Genomic DNA, 19,330 nt, shown 5'->3' on the forward strand with positions numbered 1-19,330 from the left:
CCAATGAAGAGCCCAAATATTAACACAACTTCCCTCTTTTCTTTTTTCCCCCAGGACCATGCAAATTTGCCATCTGACCTGAAGGCTTCTCCTGCCAAACCTGCCCCACACAGAAACCAAGTCTTGTCACCATCATAACTTGCTCATCCTGATCATGCACCTATGCCAGTCAGCAGCATCTGAGTTTTGCTGAACATAGTGGCAACGGCCACAGGTAAATAATGTCTTGTTTGTCCTCTACTCAGTCAAGTTATCTCTCAGCAAAGGGTTGCTGTTGGCACAAGCAAATCTAAGAGTCGGTGGTGCCCTTCCTCTCTGTTTTGGGGTGGGACTGAACACGCTAGAGCAAGTGGAAGGCAAGATTGGTAGGGGGATTCTGTGTCCTCTGTTACATTTCTAGACCTGCATTGATACCTGTAAAAGTAAACAACAACGCTGGAAGGAAACATAATGGAGTCCCCGGCCCTGCATTGAATAAGCTCTCTTATTAAGACATGCAGGAGGGAGATGCCAGGAATGTGGCTCTCTCCCCCAGGAGCCCTTCTTTCCGCAAAACTGCAGATACTCGAGGGAATACACCCCCCCACCCCATCTTTCCAGGGGTCAGGCATCCTCTCACAGGCATAGTCTAACAAACTGTAAGCCAGTTATATCCAACCGGCAGTTAGTAACATGCACCGTTATTAAATATCAAAAGAAGCATCATATGCTAAAACTTTTTCTCTGCCTGTGATGTCCTAGCTTCCTGACAGGGAATGGAGAATGTGTACATCTTGGTTTTTCAGGATTTTATGTGGACAAACATTAAAGATAAAACAGTTATTAATGTCATTGGCCAGTGACCCAAAGAACCCTTCCGTTGATCCTGAAGTGTTGCAAGTTGATCTTTTAGGCAAAGTTTTGTTGTTCACTTGTTCCTACTAATTATCCTCTACCTCAGGCTTTAACATGTCTCTTTGATGAGGCAGACAAGTGTAGTACACCGTAAGGCTTGTGTGTGGAGGGGGCTAGGAATCCTTTCCAATCTCTAGCCTGAGGATAAGTCTTTAAACAACTAAGTGTTGCTGCTGTCTCCAAGATACCTACTAAACTAAAACACAGATCAACTCACTTTGCACCTTGCAATTAAAGATAGACCCACCTACAGCATGGTCTGGAATATGTTGTTCAAATCTCTAACAAACTGAATCAAGACAAAGTGAGATGTAAAGCACTTTGAATTAGGATTTCATTTTTCAGACCTCTTCTTCAATTCATTTCTGGCCTGTTATACATTAGAACAACATCTTCACACTGCTATCCCCACCAGGTATGAGTTTGGAAGGCATTAATTTCACTTGTAAGAGGTACATCTCTGCTGCTGCTTCTGCTTCACCCTGTAGTGATTGTGGGGGCAGCCAGGGCTAAAAGGATTGAAGACAGAAAAAGTCGGTGTGTGAGGCCCTGGTCTTTATATGACCTGATGGGATTTAAAGACTCTTCTCCTTTCCTCCCACAAGGAGCAAGGGGTAAATCCTCTTCCTGGTCATGATGCAAGAGGCTCTTCCAAGGAAACATTGGAGACTGCCCAGAAGCCCCGTCCCTGGGTTTTACTGTGATATGGGGAAATCTGGTCCATCCCGTTTCTCAAAAGCTGATGCAAAAATTCAGGAAAAGGGGAAGATAATGCAAGTATAAACAGAACATGCTTCATTCATAAAACACACATTTGGTAAGTAAAAGTAAAGATACGACTGCTTTATTAAACTGAAAAAGGGTATAATGTGTGGCAAGTCATTTAATAAAAATCAAAGCCAGAATGTATTTGTGAGCTGCCGGTAAGGGCAAAGTCCTCTCATTTATGTAGTGCTTTAGCAGCATGAAACCAAATGTCTCCCATTCTCCACAAAGTAAGGAATGTATTTCCATTTTTAAAGTTGCGGAGGGAGGAGCAGAGACAAAGTGGCTAATAAGGTCACCAAAAGGGCCCAAGACCAAGTCAATGGGAACCCAACTGTGAGGACAATGAGTGGAAGGCTTGCGTGTGTAAGACAGTAGATCTTGTTTTCTAAAAGTGCAGCTCTTGGGAGGAAATTATCACTGCTCCACTCGGAATAAAAAGCACGCGGATTTGCTCTTCAGAACAGTACAGCAATGGTCAATCATGGTTGATCTCATTTTGCTTCTCCCATTGAAAGAACAATGCCATGTCTTGGCTAGGATTGTACTGTAGCATACGAATACATTGCAGCTACTAGCAATGTTGACATGGTAGCCCATGTGATCTACCTTGGACCAGACACCAGCAGAAGTCCAGCCAGGGCAACACTGGGCTTCTCCCTGGGCACGTCTACATGTGCATTTATGTACTGTAATTACAGCGCATTAAATTTAGTACCTGTAATAACAGGTACTAAATGTGTTGTAATTGGTGCTACTGTGCAGTAGTGCCAGCTCACATCTTCTAGGGGATGCTAATGTGCAGTAGTCTAATTCCACTGCGCATTAGCACAGCATTCACTGTGATGCACTAATGTGCAGTAGAATTAGTTCACTGCACTTCTGGCATCTCATGTAGAGGCATCCTCTGAAAAGCAGAGTAAACTACAACATTTTGAACTTCCTGCTGCTGTGCCTAGGCAGTTTCCAGTATTTCAGCCACGTCAGACATTCCTAACCTCCACTGATGGTTTGCCATATAAACACCCTGTTTAATTATCCTACTCCAAAGGCACTTCTTGGCAACAAAGACAAAGCTTTAGACCAAAAACACACAATGGATTAAGTTTTTCTAATACAAGTTGTGGATAAGACACTGAATAGAAGGGTTTTGAAGAAGACAGCAGTGCATAATTCACAGGTGCCCAATGAGAAACTCCAGTAACCTTGGACCTAGTCTACACAATCTGTCATGTACTAGTTTGCCCATCAAAAGTGGCTGATTTTCTTAACTTTTTACAAATATACTAATATAACCCTTACCAGAAATGCAGCTATAGTGGTGAAATGGTACCTTGCATTCATGTATTTTATTCCTCTTACAATGAGGTAGAAGTGCCCTCATACTAAAACATTATACCCCTATTGTAGTGCAGCTAAAGCATTAACATTTTTTGCTTTTAGATAAGGCTTTCAGCATGAAGGCAGACAGATCAAGCTTTAGTTGCCATTAAGACTTTGGTAAAGTTTTCCCTTTGCTCTGTCCCAAGTAAACTCGTTAGTTTTACAATGATTACACGAGTGGACAGAAGGTGGCTTGTATTACATCCCTGCAGTTCCTGTGAGAGGCAACATAGACCTCACTTTGGTAATAAGTTAGTGTGTAAGAGTGTCCTAACAGACAAGGCATTTGTTGTTGCATGTCATGTTTTGCAGCCAGCTACCCTCCTTCTGCTGCACAGACAATACTCCAAACTGTAAAATAAAAGTCTGAGACTCTAGAAAATATTTACTTCTCCAAACATCACATCAGGCAAAAGGTCTTTCCAAACCTATTGGACTTAACTGAGGCAGGTGACCTTGTTAGGGTGTCCAGGGAAAACATGGCTTCAGTAGTACAATTAAAGAGCCACTGCATAATCAAAGTAATAGAAGCATATCACAAGAGCCAACCTGAATTAGCACCAGCTAGCCTACTAATAGTAACCTAAAGCTATTTGAAAGAAACAGCCCTGTAATATTTCTCCTCCCCACCAGCCTAATCAGCTGTACATGACTTAGTCTTCCCCGCCACAGAGATTGAGTAGAAGTTTTCTGTAGTCTCCTGAAGTGTCTCCCTGAAAAAGAAGTCATGTTGTTGTTATTATTATTATTTTTATTAAGATTGGTCTTTTCATACTCTTAACATGTATGCGTTAGCCTTGCTCAAGTCTCCTACCATGCAGGCACTGGTGTTTGTCCTTTGAAGCCATAACTGCTTGCTAGGCTAGGGGCAAGGGTGAAAGCAAAAACCAATCTTAGACATGGGCTGCATCTCACAGACCATGCGCAGAGGATGCGGGCCAGGTTAGACACAAAAATGTAGAGTCCTCCAACGCCTTTTTCTCAGTTCTCTGAAGAAAAGAGAAGCTCTGCTGCAGTGGAGTGGAAAAGACTTCTAAACCATCCGAGCATAAAAGGCATAGATTCCCAGATGCACGACAGTGGATGATTTGTGTGTGGGTAGGGCTTTGCTATAGGAATGCTTACTCTCTGGCTAGGGTATGCAAGCACTACAGCCTGGGTGCAAAGTATCTGACCTAACTGTGCAATATATATAATTATTTTAGGTGGTCTTAAAACACTAAAGGGAAAATGAGTGATTTTGCTGAACTAACCACATCAAAGATAATGTGATTAAGGAAGATATTTTGATCAGCAAGGTGATTTTTGTTGTAAGAGTAAGAAAAAAGTGTAAGATGAAGAGAATCACGTTCTGGGGAGCTACATTACCGTCTTTTTATGCACAAATTTTATACATAAATGATTGTACATCTATGTAAAATTAATTAAAAACAACATAGAGCCTGGGCAGCCTACCAGTAAACTAATGCCATTCCGTTGCAGTTTCAGGTGATTTTGCTCATATGTTTAGACTCAGCTGCACTCTTGCAGTGGAGCCTAAGAGATTTAGGCACCTCTCTCCCTTAGGCTACTCTGCGAATCCCAGCCTTGGATTCTGGCAATGGAAAGTTTACCTTAATGAAGGAGTAGAGAGATTTCCCATACATCCTCTTGAATTCATTCCTGATGGGCACCATGTCTATCTCACAGCGAGACACCATCACTCGAATGAGAGTGTCATCATTTGTCCCCAAGCCCTTAAAGAAAAGGTAATATATGTATGGATAGTGAACATTATGGATAAGTCAATATTGGTTTTATCAGGGAGCATTTTTCTGGATTAATCCAATCATTTTGCAGTATGACAGTTCCCTATCAAGAGCATGTAACCAAATAAAGCCAGTTTATTCCATAATATCCTGGAAAAGGGGCTTCAATTAAATAAATCAGGTTGTCCCTATACTCCCACGTTTCTCCCTCCACCCCGCCACCTGGCAGCATACAGTTCTGCTGTTAAATTAGGTGCTTCCCTAAATTCCCCCTAAAATTCCACATATTCAAAAGCTATTTACCTTCATGGATTTATATAATCTTTCAGCAAAGTATGCAGATCTATTCCTTGTGCAGTTTACTGTAAAGAGAAGAAAAAAAGGGAATTCAGTTGAGCAGGAATTGGAAGGGGAAGGTTTTCTGTATTAAAAGTTTAGAGGCAAAGTAAATGGCCAAATGACTGGCTAAGGCTCCTACTCCACAGTTAGATGTGTCAGAAGTCTTTGAGGAGTGCAAAGGTCTGCCAGTAGATTAGGGAACAATAATGTGGCTAAAACATGTACAACTCTTTTTCAGAAGACCACAGAAACTCACAGAAGGCAAAAGTGTGATTTTAGGGGCCATTTGACAAACTGACCAACAGAGCAAGTATAACTCAAATACCCTTTGATTTACTGTCAAATTAAACCATACTGAACTGGAGTCTCCTCACCCATTGCAGGTCAACGAGTGTTTTAATGATGGTAATTATACTTTGTTAGAAGTGTCAGCCCCCTTAGCAAAAGTACACTGTGAAAGAGTGGATAGAAGCAGAATTTCTGTCACCTTATCCAGGGACGCACATCTCATGAAACCTATGTTTCAAGATGAATACTTTTGCTTTAGACAAGATGCCTAGGCAGAGTGTAATGTGTACATCCAGGCTTCCTTCTGTGCCTCCGTCTGTCATTTCCCCCCACAAGCTTTGTCAGCCTCTCCTTTCTCTCCTTCAGGATTTCCTTATGGTTATTAAATAAGCCAAACTTTATTCCCTAGCTTCTAATACAGGTGTCACAAGCTGTCATTTACTATGCTACTCCCCTGGTAATGTATGGAGTACTCAAACAATCCTAAATCTAGAGCCAGGACACTCACCCACAGCTAATAAGGCATCTTCAAAATCACCAGACATCTCAGATTTAATACTCTCTGTAATATCCTTATTGGATATTCTTCTGTATTCATCAAAAACTGGAGGAAGAAAACAAAGACATACTAATGCAGGGAAAATACTGACCAAGATTATTTTGTGCAACACAATGTACTGAACACCAAAGATCTGCTAGCAAGAGCTGCCTTTACACTCAGAAGAATTCAAGTTAATTTTTGAGTTACTATGTTCTGAAGCAGAAAACACCGTGATGAGAATCTATAATGCATGAGGGCTTTGAGGAAACACTTCTGCATGTCTAAAAATAAATGTGTATGAAAAGAAACCTGGAAAGTACTAAGCATCTTACCTTTTAGTAGGTGAGTCCTGTTTCTTGTACAGAGGACAGACAGGAATTGAGTCTCATCTGTCCCCCATTTCTTCTCCCCTGCTTCATAGAGGGACTAGAAAGAATCAGGAATGTAAAGTGAGGCTAAGTCTGGAAACCAAAATGAATTTAATAGCCACAAAGGCTGGCTTTGCACTTTCCAAAACACTTGGGCGTGGCAGGATCTGGATTTATCCCTAACATATGGGGGGGGTGAGCAGACCCCAGCACCAGAGAGGGGGCACCGCGACAGGTGAAGGGGGGTAAGCAGATCCCAGCGCCAGAGAGAGGGGGTGCCGTGACGGGCAGGGGGTGGATGAGCAACCTACAGTGTTTCAGGGAGACCCTCAGCACTGTGACTGAGCAGGATCTTGAGGGCAGCCTCACTATCCATCATTTATGACAGCAAGACATGGCAGGTGAGATCAGTAGGCACACATAGGGCAGAGCTTGCATGGTCACTGCCCTAGGGACATCACAGCCATCTCTGGGGTGGCAGTATCATGACACTCCTTAAAAATGCAATTGGTAAAGAGTCCAAGAGATTTTTCAAATACTCCCTGTGGTGGAAGGCAGATTCCTTTCAAAGGATACAAAGAGCTACTGACCTGTGCATCTTGCCGAGCAAGGCCTTCATCCACATAGTGTCCTTCATCCCTGTTTCCCTATAGAAACACAAGCGGCTTGTATTAGATTCAAGCTTAGCAAGTGACTAGTGGAAAGGAATCCAACACGCTTCCTGTTAAAAAGAAGCTACTGAAAGTACGTAATGGAGATCTATTTGAAAAGTAGGGGTGCAATCATAAAGATTTTCTTGGCCAATACTGATAGCCAATGATTAACCAACCACATTGGCCAATGCTGATCCAGTAACCAATATTTAGTAATAGCAGGCATACACACTCACACACACACGCACCCCTCTGCCTGCACTGGCCTTCAGTGAGGAAGGGGGTGACCACCTTATTCCCACACATTGGCCCATCACCCACAGCCCTGCTCCCGCGCAGTCCGTGTTGCCATCTTGGGTGGACAGAGCAGACCCGAGCGCGGCACCCTGTGACCAGTCCCTGGTGCTCCCTGCCCCTCGCACTGCTCACCAGGACCTGTGGTCTGTTGTGGGCTTGGGCCAGCAGTGGGGCACAGGGACTGGACTACACTCGCCAGAGTGCTCCAGGCACACAGCTGTAATTATCAGCTACAATGACCAAGCAAAACCGATAACGTCATTTCTCTTTTAATCAATGCTGATCCAATAACGAACCGATATCTCAGTGCACCCCAGTTGAAAAGCAGTTGTAACTATGCAATTCGTTAGTTGTCAGTGAGGACAAGGGGCTGTGGAGTATTACAAAATGGTTGGTTTTTGATTTTTTTTTTGTCTTTTTTTTCTCTTGTATCTCCTCTTGATGTCAATGGGAGCTGCAGTGACTCCGTAGTTTTAAGGACAGCATGTGATCAGAAGTCTGCACTGCAGATCAGATCAATGCAACATACAGGGACAAAGAAGGGTGTTACAGGGAGATCGGCAGAGGAAGATGTTTTATCATCTTCAGTTGCAACAAGATGCTTGAGGAAGCTGCTGCAAACATGGGGACACAGGATAGGAGAGTGCACTGCAGAGCAGAAAGCTGGAGAAGAAAACTTCAGGAAAAGGATCAGGACTGCTGTTTGATACTGTCTGATTCTTCTTCATGTTAGCATATCTCTGATATGAAGTGTGCTGCTCCTGACCTGTGTAAGAGGCGGCAATCAGGTCTGGTGCATGCTCTGTACCTATAAAGCCTTAATCACAGGAACAAAGTGAGCACATATCTGAATATGCAACAGCAGTAAAAAATAGAGCATTTGTTACACTGGACTTACTGTTGCTAGAGACACCAACACTCTCTGGAACATGCCAGATGTATCGGAGGCAATGTCCTCTTCCAGGCTATTTCCATATACTAGTAAGAGAACACACATAAGCCCAGCATCAAGCACTATTCAGCTGAAAGACGGTGTTTTATCCTTGCTGAATCACAACCAGAGTTTTAAGATTCTGCATTTCCCCCTCAATTTCTGAACCTAAATTCCTAGGAATTTGGACCTGGACCTTATTCTACTTCCTTATCAACAGCACAGCCAACTTCAGGGGGAAGAAAATGAGTTTTCATGGGACTCTTGTACCTTTAGATCAATGTACATTGTGTATCACGATATTTAGCCAATGCTATTATGAGGATGAGACCTTTGCCGGCTGAGAAGTTAAACATCTGGCCAGACAACTCTTTGTAGGGAATGAGAAGAGGGGCTTTTCCTAGCGGTTTCTATAACTAAATCATAAGGATAAGTGTTTAAAGTTTTGTTTCAGGAAATCCCTCCTAAGCACGTGCTTAAATCCCACAGATTTATATAGTATTTCATGTGCTTAAGCAATTTCCAGAATCCAGGCATTAGTTAGGATCCTTTGCAGACTTTCTTCCATGCCCCCACCACAGATTGCTCTCCACACACTACCATTATAGCAGCCCACAGTTTATGGTACTTACGACGTCTGTAGGTATCACTAATGCGCCGGATTTCCTCATTAGAACGGGAAGCCAGAATTTCTATCAGGCAGCCTTCGTCTGTTCCTGCTCCCTACGCGAATTGCAGAGAAAAAGGATAATAATGAAAATTGCTTCAGTCTACTGGTAAACACAGATGGAGCATTTCAAGCAATGGAATGAGAATTTGCTTTCCAGAGTAAGAGCCCAGGTGCTGGCAAGCACCCCTCTTTGTACAGGACACTTCATTTTTCTGCCTCGATTCCTGTGCAATGGAAATAACATGCCAGGCTCTCCGTAAGAGGGCGGGATGCTTTTCTACAGAATCTCTGGATTCTGCAGGGTGCTGTTACATGGTTTGTGAATAGGCAACATAGCTGTTCCAGTGTTAAATCCAATTTTACAAAACAGCAGCAAGATAAAGGACTATTAAACAGCCCCATAGCATAGAAGGTATTTACATGCTGGTTTTTTAACTCCTTTGCTTTGTAATGCAATCATATGTTACAATGTTAGCTCCTTATTCACATTAGCATGAAACATGAACTACTGTGAGATCTCATTGTGCAAAAGTGATTACAGGTTAAATCACCAAATGATATTTGGCTCCCTTCTGTAGTTTTGAGCTGCCTTAGTGTCCCGCTGTGCTTTCCAGAAGCCTGTTACGTGACGTAACCAGAATTCATCACAAGGGTTCTGTCTCCATCCCTTTGCAGGGAAGGGAGAGTTGGATGGGGAATTTTCACCTGTCTCTGTCATCTTTTATTGGGGTTTTGTGTTCGTTTGTTGTACTAGCATTTTGGTAATATCAGCGAGGAGTGACAAACCTTCATGGCCCTTCTCAGTTCATGCACGTCATACAATGTGGTGGAGGTCATCAGTCCAACTATCGCCTTCTCAAAATTCCCACTCAGCTCAGATTTGAGGTCATCAATCAAATCCTGTGAAGCCAGTGACATGAGGGAGACGGAAGGTCCATAAGAGTAAAAAGCCCACAAACATTGCACAGCCCTCCTGGCAAAATCCCACCTTGGATGATTGCAGGCACCCTGCCTCCATACGCTCCTTGCATTCCACCACCAGAGAGGTGGGGGTTTTCCCCCTGCTCTCCCAGATTTCAACAGTTCAGCCATTCACATGCTAACCTGTGCGTATGAACTTTCTGGCTCAGTTTTGTGTTTGCTAACTGCTCAGCACCTTGGAAAGAACCCAATGTGGCATCAAAAGAAGCCAGGCAAAATTAATAGGTACTTGAGAATTTGGCCTTCATAATCTGAACTGGAATCTGTTACCATCATCAATCTCTTTCAGTTGCTCTAGTGGTCAATGAACTTGGACAATGAACTAAACCCTTATTGCTACACAGATTTGATTTAGGCAGGGCAGGCAACAAGCAGGGTCAGAAGAGAATGATAACTTAGCTACACTGCCTGAAAAGCCGGAGGCAACTTGGTCATTACAGAATTTCAGGAACCAGATGGGCTAAGTGTCACAGCAAAGATCATCTGCAGTATGATTTCTGGTTGGTCTTATAATCATACTGTCAGGAAATGCCAAAGGCCCCCCATAGGAAGAGAATAAGTGTTCAGGAAGCTTGTTCAGCCAGATTTCTGTTGTATTTTGAACGATGATCACAATGGCACTCAGACACCTTACAATGGTCCTTGGAGGAGCAGCTGTGCTGCAGTGAACACAAATTACACTAAGTTTCATGCCAAAGCCAGAAAAAGCCTGCACTTTCCTCCATCTTAAAGAATAGGGTGTCACTAATATCCCACTTTCGTTGTATAATCCAGGTATCGCCAACAGCAATCCAATGCCAGTCGCAATTAAAAACAGACATCACCTACCCTGCCAATTGTGGATTTGTAGGTGATTAAAATTTGCTGGCGCTGGGGACCACTCCTATGGCTCAAGATATCGATGATGGTATCTTCATCTGTACCTGAGAAGGAAAAACCAGCAAGCCAGTGCTAGACTGTTAGGATGCAAAGCAAATAGGATACACTGAAGCAGGCCACTCTGTTCCCAATCTGATAAAAAACATGTTTTATCTTTCTCAAGCCTACTTATCCATATGCCTGGGGAACTGAATTTAAACCCATTCTGAAGACATGGCCTGTCTCTCTCTCGTCACTAGCTTAGAAGTACACTGGCCTTAAGATCTTCAGCATCCCTCCTTAAAAATAGATTTTATCATGACCTCCAGCTGTGTTACCAGTAGTTAAGATTAACTGTGATAGAAGCAGAGTCCTCCCAGGAATGGGAACTCCATGAAATGGTTACAAGATGAAGGAAGTGGCACTGTTAAAGTATTGTCTTGAGCTAGCATCCCCTCAGGGTGCAGAAAGAACTATTTTAGGAGCAAACAAAAGCTGGACCTAGAGTTCAGGTCAGTTCCCAGCCCTGCCACAGATTTCCTGTGCAACACTGGACCAGTCACTCGATTGCTCTCTGCCCCCCAGTTCCCCATCTGTTAGAACTGCAACAGCAATGCAGAATGGCTAAATGGCATTTCCTTACTTTGCAAGGTTATTGCAAAGAGACTCATTAATGTTTGTGAGTAACTAAGGGCGCCTATACATGAACAGTGAGGCTGCTCTGAACCGCTGTAATTACAGTGCTTTAGAACAGACTCAATTAATCGAGTCTGCTGGAGCATGGTAATTACCGCCCTCCAGCGTCTCATGTATCAGCATCCCTGCACTTCAAAATGGTGGTGGGGCGTTTTAACTAAAGCTCATTCAAACTTTGGTTCAAGAGCCCCTGCTGCCATTTTGAAGTATGGGGATGCTGATACATGAGATGCTCCAGGCGCTTTTAATTAGAGTGGCTCTTGGAGCGGCTCTAATTAAAATGCCTGCCCACCCTCCCCCACTCCCAGAGCATGTGTATAAATGCCCAAAGGTGCAATAGTGGTGGTGGTAGTAGTAGTAGTAGTAGTAGTAGTAGTAGTAGTAGTAGTTTATTTACAGCTTCTGCCAAACCAGTATAATAAAATGAACAATAATATATGGACAATTAAATAGCGTTTATACAAATCATTATTTTTACTAAAAACATACAATAAGGTTATCTGTTCTATTAGTCTGCAAAAAAATAGACGCTACAGTAATGGGAACAGTAAGTAAATATTTAGGCTGACAGGCAGGCCCCAGGTGAGTAAATATCCAAAAATTATACTTCCTGGAGCTGTGCTAATAGTACGGCCCTTTCCCAGCGCCTGGCATTGTATCTGGCCCCTATACGTTCCTCCCTGTCATTCCCTCTGGAGTGTGACCTATCTACAGCTTCCTGCGTTATGCCTGCCCAACAGCTTTCATGTTCCGCTCCAGGAAAGGTGCATTTTGTGAGTGAAGCGATCCCTACCCTGCGACTACAGCCAGCATAGAAATGCAGGTAGTTAAATTTCTGGGCTAGGGATCTGTAGCTGTGCAGCAACCTGGTGTTTTAAAAAACAAGATGGTTAGAAGCATCTGGGAAAAGAAAACACTCACCAAGTCCCTTCATGGCCTTCCTCAGTTTCTGTGAATCTTCCTCTGCACTGAAGTAGGTGGTTGCTTTGATTGTGCCCTGGTATCCAGCCTAAAAACAGAAAATAGCAGTTACTGAAGGCAGAAAAAATGGGAAAATGTTGAGATGAAAAAAAAAATCATAGTTAAATAGATTTTCCTGGATGATGGTGATGGTGGTGGAACCCAGCCATGACACTTAGTTAATTTTACATTTAGATTGTGGTGGCAAAAGATGCTGCTCATCCACACAGAGGGACAGCAGAGATGAGCCCCCAAAGCCTTACCGCCTTCCAGAAGAGACACTCACCCCTACAAGAGGCTTCCCTTCCAGGTGAGGATTAAGCCACATAGCATGGCTAGCAGGGAGAAATATGCCCCGTTGCAACCTGGACTGGTGCTTGTTCTATGATTCAGTAAGGGAATTCAGTTTCTGAGCTGGCAGCCTGCACTTGTGTAAAGTCCAGTTGTGGTTGCTGCTGCTTCTGGTACCTGTCGTTTTCTGTGCAATGGTGACTGAAGCACTTTCCCCAGTAGTAAGCTATTCTATGGCACTTGTATAATGGTGTTTATATACTGTCCTTACACAAAGGGGAAACTGAGGCATGCAGAACTTTAGGAACCCCAATGAATCCATGAATTAATAGCAGAGTAGAGATTAGAGCCAGTTTCTTGTGACTTCTCTCCAGTGCTGTGCTTCCTGGAGCACCCAGTCTCATCTAAGGACCAGCTTCCCTTTGAGGTCAACAACAAAACTCCTCAGTAACTTAGACTGCCACATCCCGAGGCTTTTACCAATACATATAGGAATAGGTGGGGGGGACTAAGCTGCCAACCACAATGTACTAAGAGCATACACACATGCAGAATACACACATGAAATACCTAGTGACCTGTGCATTCCCTAACCTATCTTTGCGGTAATTTTCCACTTCCCCTTTTAAATTATTGGTCTAGGGATAATCCTTATTCTGCCCTAAGAAAATAAACCAGAGATAAGCACACTACCAGGGTCGCTAATAACCTTCCTGCTCTGTTAATCTAAGTAAATATCATTACACTATCTTCACTGATCTGACCTATGTGGGCACTGAACTAAGCTGGCACCACATGGTACCAGAAAGCAAATGCACTCACCATGGCTATAGCAGCTGGTTAATCTTTAAATGTCAGGGCTCCCAAGCAGGAGGTTATCTGCAATAAAAAGAAATAGGAAAGTACAAAACAAGGAAGTGTCCTGGAAAATAATTAACAAAGATCCCCAACTCTGCTTCCACATCTACCGTAGGTGAATGGGGCTGGTACCGCCTGACACAGTAAGAGATATTGGAACCGCTTCATTTCGTTGAGGCAGGGTTAGGTGGCAGCCCAACAACATTCCTGCGAGGACAGATCACGTTAGTTGTTCAGGTAACTGCTGGAGCGCGAGTGGTACCAGACAAACAGCTCTCGTGACTGTTCAGGAGAGGGTTACAAATGACAGGAATGTTTGCAACTCTTTGGCATTTACAAACATCCAAGACTTCAAAAATCTGAATGAGCCATTCTGTACATCTGCTCATTTCCCATGAATGTAAAGACTGTGATTTTCAAATGAGCTGCAGGGAGCTGGACATTTTATCTGGAAGTTGGTGCTTACCTCCCTTGTCCAAGGGAGGGAAGTCTGGGTGCCGGTAATTGATGCCTTTTTAGTTCTCCCTAAAGAGCTCTATGGGGCAGGAAGTGTGTTTTTCTTCCATGTGAGGACAGAATCCAACAGAAGGGTGCATGGGCCATGACAGGGGTCTCTGCCACTGTTGTAACACAAGCAGTGAATAGGAGATGGTAGCATAACACCCAGCCAACACTTGAGAGAACAAACCAAAGTTAAAGAAACAGAGCTGAATCTTACAGTGAAGGTTCATTTCTTCTGAGCGCTGGGGTCTCAGTGTGGAGCAAAATAAAATGCCCAACTAATGATGATCTTGCTTGCAGTACTAGTAATCTGCCATATTCTCTCCATTCCTCATATGCAGAGAGGGATTAGACAAGAGCATCAACTGGAGTTTAGTTTTAAACAAGCAGTCGGGTCTTGGGGAGAGGCCCCCCCTCCCAAAACATGAATCTGCACTTTCTAAAATTAGAGTTACAAAGCACTGCAGTGGGCATGGCAACGTCAACCAAGCCGCCATTACTACTCTGACTAACAGTTAGAGACTTAGCAGTTCAGAAGGCTAACTGGCCTGCTTAGGAAAGGCAGGATTGTTGCCCTGAGTCATTTCACATGACTGTGACAGGTCCATCCATGCTGTATAATTATGCTGTTCTGGGGTAGCTGAATTTCCCATGTGGTTTTTACAAGTGTATTTCTTGTGTATAGGCAGGCAAGTTCTTTGGGTAGATACAATACCTTGTGTGAAACAAACTAAATAGTAGGGGAAAAGTTCTTTCCACGATTTCGGGCACAAACACCCTTCTTCGGGCATTGTGTATAAATAGTTTGGTATGCAAAACTCTACAACTCTTGGTTCAGAGATGATAACTTCTATTAAACCAACTAAGAAACTGCAAAAAAAAAATCTTTTTCTGCAAGCTTTCAGGCACACACACACTTCCTCAGGCTCAGGGAAAATATTTTGGTTGCACTCATGACCAGTGTCAGAGTTTCTGTCAGTCAAGTTCTTTATTGTATGTAGTTAGAACAAAAGAGAGACAAAGACTGTTTTATTCCTTCCCTTCCATTAACACAGTGGGCCCAGAAATCTGAAATGGGACAGGCCAATGATCAGGAAGATGTAAAAAGATCAAAATTATCAGAGCTATTTAGATGAGATGGTAAGGAAATTAATTCTGTTACAGAAGGGGCCTAGTTAAAATCTTGCTTTCTGTGAACTGCTGATGGAGCTGAGGCTCCAGTTCAGTAAGTTACTTAAAAACTTGCTTGAAGTTGAGCTCCAAAATTGTCGTACTGACTTTGCTTATACTATTTTGTAATCTGAAGCCTGATTTTCTATTGTCCTGCATCTTATCCAATTCATGTATAATGGGCATAGCTACCATTGCTTTATTGACACTTGCACCTGCTTTGCATTGACACACCTGGCTTTTTCTGTTGCAAAGCAGTGGGCACTCAGCCCTTTAACATCCATTTCAATGTCCTCTCCGCTTGATTTCACTTGCAATTTTCTCTTTGGTTACATGAGTTTCTCTTTGGCAAAGCCAAATTCACTTTCAGTTCTTGGATGGCAGTTATTTCATGCAGAAAATATTGGCTTAAAAATCATGAAACATTCAATTGGTGGTAGGTTTGGTAGGACCAAAACATGCAAATGTACAGCCTAGGTTGGACTGATAATCCTTTTTAAAACCTGAGGTTTTCTAACTTCATTGCACTGCCCAGGCTGTTTGTTGACAGAAGCAGGAGTAACACTGAGGCTGGTGTTTGAATAGGTCAGTGGAAATAATGAAGGAGAACCTTATTTTACATAAACAAGGGGAGGGAGGAGGGACAGAGGATAAGCCTCAAACAAAGGAAACAGCACAGCAAACAAAGAATACAAGAAAGACACAAGCCCACAAAATTCAGGGCAAATGTTACTGCCGTTCCATTTATGCTGCTGTTAATTAGGGGGTGATTTAAGTCAGTGAGGAGACCTATTTGAGAGAAGCCATGCATGCTGATCTTTTTTTTTTCCTGCATTACCAATTATCAATTTTAGGGCCTGGTATTAAATCCAAGTCACATGGGCATAAAATTCAACCCTCTTTTTGTGTCAGCAGCTCCCCACTACCCACTCTTGTCTACCCAAGCCTGCACCTTCATTAGAGATATACACATTAAAGAGTCAAAAGGCAGCAATCACCACAGGCAACACCTGTGCCACCACAGAAACCCTAGGGCACAATCCAGCCAATACTCTCATCCCTAATTATCTTCATTGCCCCATGAACAGCCTCACTTGAGATGTGAAACAGATGTGCATGTTCATCTGGATGCTCTCCTGCAGTTTAGTGTATAGCAAAGTACGAGGGGCATCCGCTTGCTATTAATGTGATGCGAGAGGCAAGGATTCCTTAGGGCAGTATGTTGTATTGGACCAACCACCACCTCTAACCACACTCCTGCCACCATGGAGAAAACAAGCAGTGATAACACATCAGACTGGACACCTCCCAGCAGATTTAACCACATACTGGACTGTTACAGAGAATCTTAGAGAAGCCAGGCTGGAAGAGACCTCCAGAGGTCATCTAATCCAGTGGTTATCAACATGTTTCGGACCAGGGCCCATTTGTAAACATCAATGGTCAGTCCTGACTCGGTGCTTCTCACTCCTGACCCACTGCCCCCCACCCTCGGCCCCCAGCCCCACAGCGTATGGGGTAGGCAGTGTGTGTGTGTGGAGCATGGTGGGCCTGAAACCATGGTTTCCCATGTTTTTCTCCTTTAAAGGAGAATTCATTTTTAAAGTTTGTTCACAACCGTTTCATATGCACCTTGTCATACATCCATAGGTGCATCTCTAGCAGGGACAAGGAGGTGATCCTCCCCCTCTATGTGGCACTGGTCAGGCCACAGCTGGAGTACTGCGTCCAGTTCTGGGCGCCGCACTGCAGGAGGGATGTGGACAACATGGAGAGAGTCCAGAGGAGGCCACTCGCATGGTCAAGGGGCAGCAGGGCAGGCCCTACAATGAGAGACTGTGGGACCTGAACCTGTTCACCCTCCACAAGAGAAGGCTGAGGGGGGACCTGGTGACCAACTATAAACTCACTAGGGAGGACCAGAAGGGTTTGGGAGAGACCTTGTTTCCCCAAGTGCCCCGGCATAACAAGGAATAATGGCCACAAGTTGTTGGAGAGCAGGTTTAGATTAGACATCCGTAAGCACTACTTCACAGTCAGGGCGGCTAGGATCTGGAACCAGCTTCCAAGAGAAGTGGTGCTGGCTCCTACCCTGGGGGTCTTTAAGAGGAGGCTTGATGCCTACCTGGCTGGGATCATTTGAGCCCAGTTTTTTCTCCTGCCCAGGCGGGGGGTCGGACTTGAAGATCTACAGGGTCCCTTCTGACCCGACTTCTATGATTCTATGATATATTCTTGTGACCCACTTTTGGGTCATGACCAATAGGTTGAGTGAGGAGACCTATTTTAGAGAAGCCATGCCGATCATGCCATGGCTGATCTAGTCCAAACCTCTCTTTGAGGCAGGGTCAGCCCCCTCCAAATATCCCAGATAATCCATCATCTACACTCTGCACAAGACAATGGGCAACCTCAACACGACACAAAACCCAGCATGTGAGCCTGCTGTGGGGAAAGCAGGGGAACCACAACAGCCTACAAAACATGGTCAAGGTGACTTATTCCCACGCAGCACCGTACCTAGACTCCTGGCGGGCCCAGATGAACTTTTAGTATTGGGGCCCCCTTTGCCAGAGATGGTGATGATGATGATTATAATAATTTTAACATTTCCACTTTCAGGACCCCTTTCTGTCTGGGACCCAGCTCGCCCATGCCTGCGTCCGGCCCAGGTCCTACATACATCCACCGGCTCAGGAACAGAGACCTACGGCAGCTCTTGGACAGTGTGTCGGCCTCTATCCCAACAATTAAAAGCAACTGTCCAGGAAATCCTTGCCTCTGGCATCATTTCTGGGCAGTGACAGCTCCCGCTGCCAGGCTGCCACTGAGATAGGGACCTTTACCCTGTGCTTTCGGAACAAGGCGGCTGGCCTGAGCCAGGGCCAGACACGCCGAGGCAGTGCTGCAGCAGTCAGCCTGGGCACCCCTCCCCACACCGGGGCCCTGGTGCCAGGGCGCTGCCCAGCTGGGCTGCCTGTCCCGGCCCCAGCCCTGAGCTCCCCAGCCCACCAGGGCCCAGCTGCAGCCAGCCCGGCCCCCCCCCCCCGGGCCGCTCACCTGCAGGGTCCTGCTCCTGGCCTGGTCGCTCCACTCAGCCGGTCCTATAAGAGCTGGACCCGCCCTGTGCTGGGTCTCCTCCCTTCCTGCCTCCCTCCTCCTCCTCCTCCCCGGGCAGGGAGGGGAACTGATCCTCTGCCTGCTGGCACTGCAGCCCTGCGCTCAGCTCCTGGAAGTGCTTGGCTACAGATTAAACTACAGCAGAGCATCCAGATGTGTGAGCACATCTGCTTCATATATAGAAATAAATATTTGGGGGGAAAGGGAGCTGCTCATGGGACAGGGAAGATGATCATTGTTGCTGGATTGTGCCCTAAGGGTTCTTGAGATGGTCCTTTTATCTAAGGACAGTCAAGTGCAAGCTGGAGAGGTTCAAACTGGAGGTGCTTTCCCTTTTCAAGGGCTAACTTTCGAGCTGGCTGGTGGCTCTATAGTGGGAGAGTCATTTGTGTCCAGGGATAATCACTTGGCACATGTCGCTGGTCTGAATTTATTGTGGGGTTCACCAGTGAAGTGCATAATGTTATGCTGGGTTTTTGGTTGTAGCTGTGTTGATCTAAGGATGTTAGACCGGCAAAGTTTGTTTGTTTTGCTTTTGTTAGTAGATGTGATACCTTTTACCATTGTTTTATTATTTTTTACAATGTACTCAGTCTAATAAAAAATATTACATCTGCTCAAAAAACCTTGCTTGCAAAATGTATGTAATGTGTAGCAGGGTCCTGAGGTTTATAGCTGCAGGGTGGCAAGAGAGGCCCCAGGGTGCAGCCCCCTCACCTGCATGCACAGCAGGGCTTAACTCACTGGAAAGGCTCAGTCTGGCACCTGGGGTCTCCTAAAACTGGGGTCTGCCCATCTGGCTGGCTGGCTGTCTGTCCTTTTCATCATCTAAGCTCCCTGTGGCAAGAACAATTTTTTTGGGGAACAGGGTCACTAATGGGTGCCTACCACTGTCACAGTGGAAACAGCCATCAAGCAAGGCAGCTCTTTTTATTGGTACAGTGCCAAAGTGGTCTTTATTTGTACAGTGCTTCCCCTTGCACAACACACAAGTGTATGAAATCCCTCCGGACAAAGA

General features: G+C 44.6%; 1 protein-coding gene across 1 annotated transcript; it reads right to left on the reverse strand.

Moving 5' to 3' along the window:
- Nucleotides 1-1,722: 1,722 nt before the first annotated feature.
- On the reverse strand, nucleotides 1,723-18,356 carry ANXA4 (annexin A4). Its single transcript, XM_090052978.1, has 13 exons — nucleotides 18,253-18,356; nucleotides 13,486-13,542; nucleotides 12,334-12,421; nucleotides 10,687-10,781; nucleotides 9,664-9,777; nucleotides 8,840-8,930; nucleotides 8,175-8,254; nucleotides 6,917-6,973; nucleotides 6,291-6,384; nucleotides 5,926-6,021; nucleotides 5,094-5,152; nucleotides 4,656-4,778; nucleotides 1,723-3,755 (listed from the first exon to the last, which is right to left on the reverse strand). The coding sequence occupies exons 2-13, from the start codon at nucleotides 13,486-13,488 to the stop codon at nucleotides 3,696-3,698; spliced, it is 960 nt and encodes a 319-aa protein (XP_089909104.1). The 5' UTR covers nucleotides 13,489-13,542; nucleotides 18,253-18,356; the 3' UTR covers nucleotides 1,723-3,695.
- Nucleotides 18,357-19,330: the final 974 nt, after the last annotated feature.

This window comes from Crocodylus siamensis, chromosome 6, assembly GCF_052110815.1.
Source record: "Crocodylus siamensis isolate JL-2025a chromosome 6, ASM5211081v1, whole genome shotgun sequence".
Classification (NCBI taxonomy): Eukaryota; Metazoa; Chordata; order Crocodylia; family Crocodylidae; genus Crocodylus; species Crocodylus siamensis.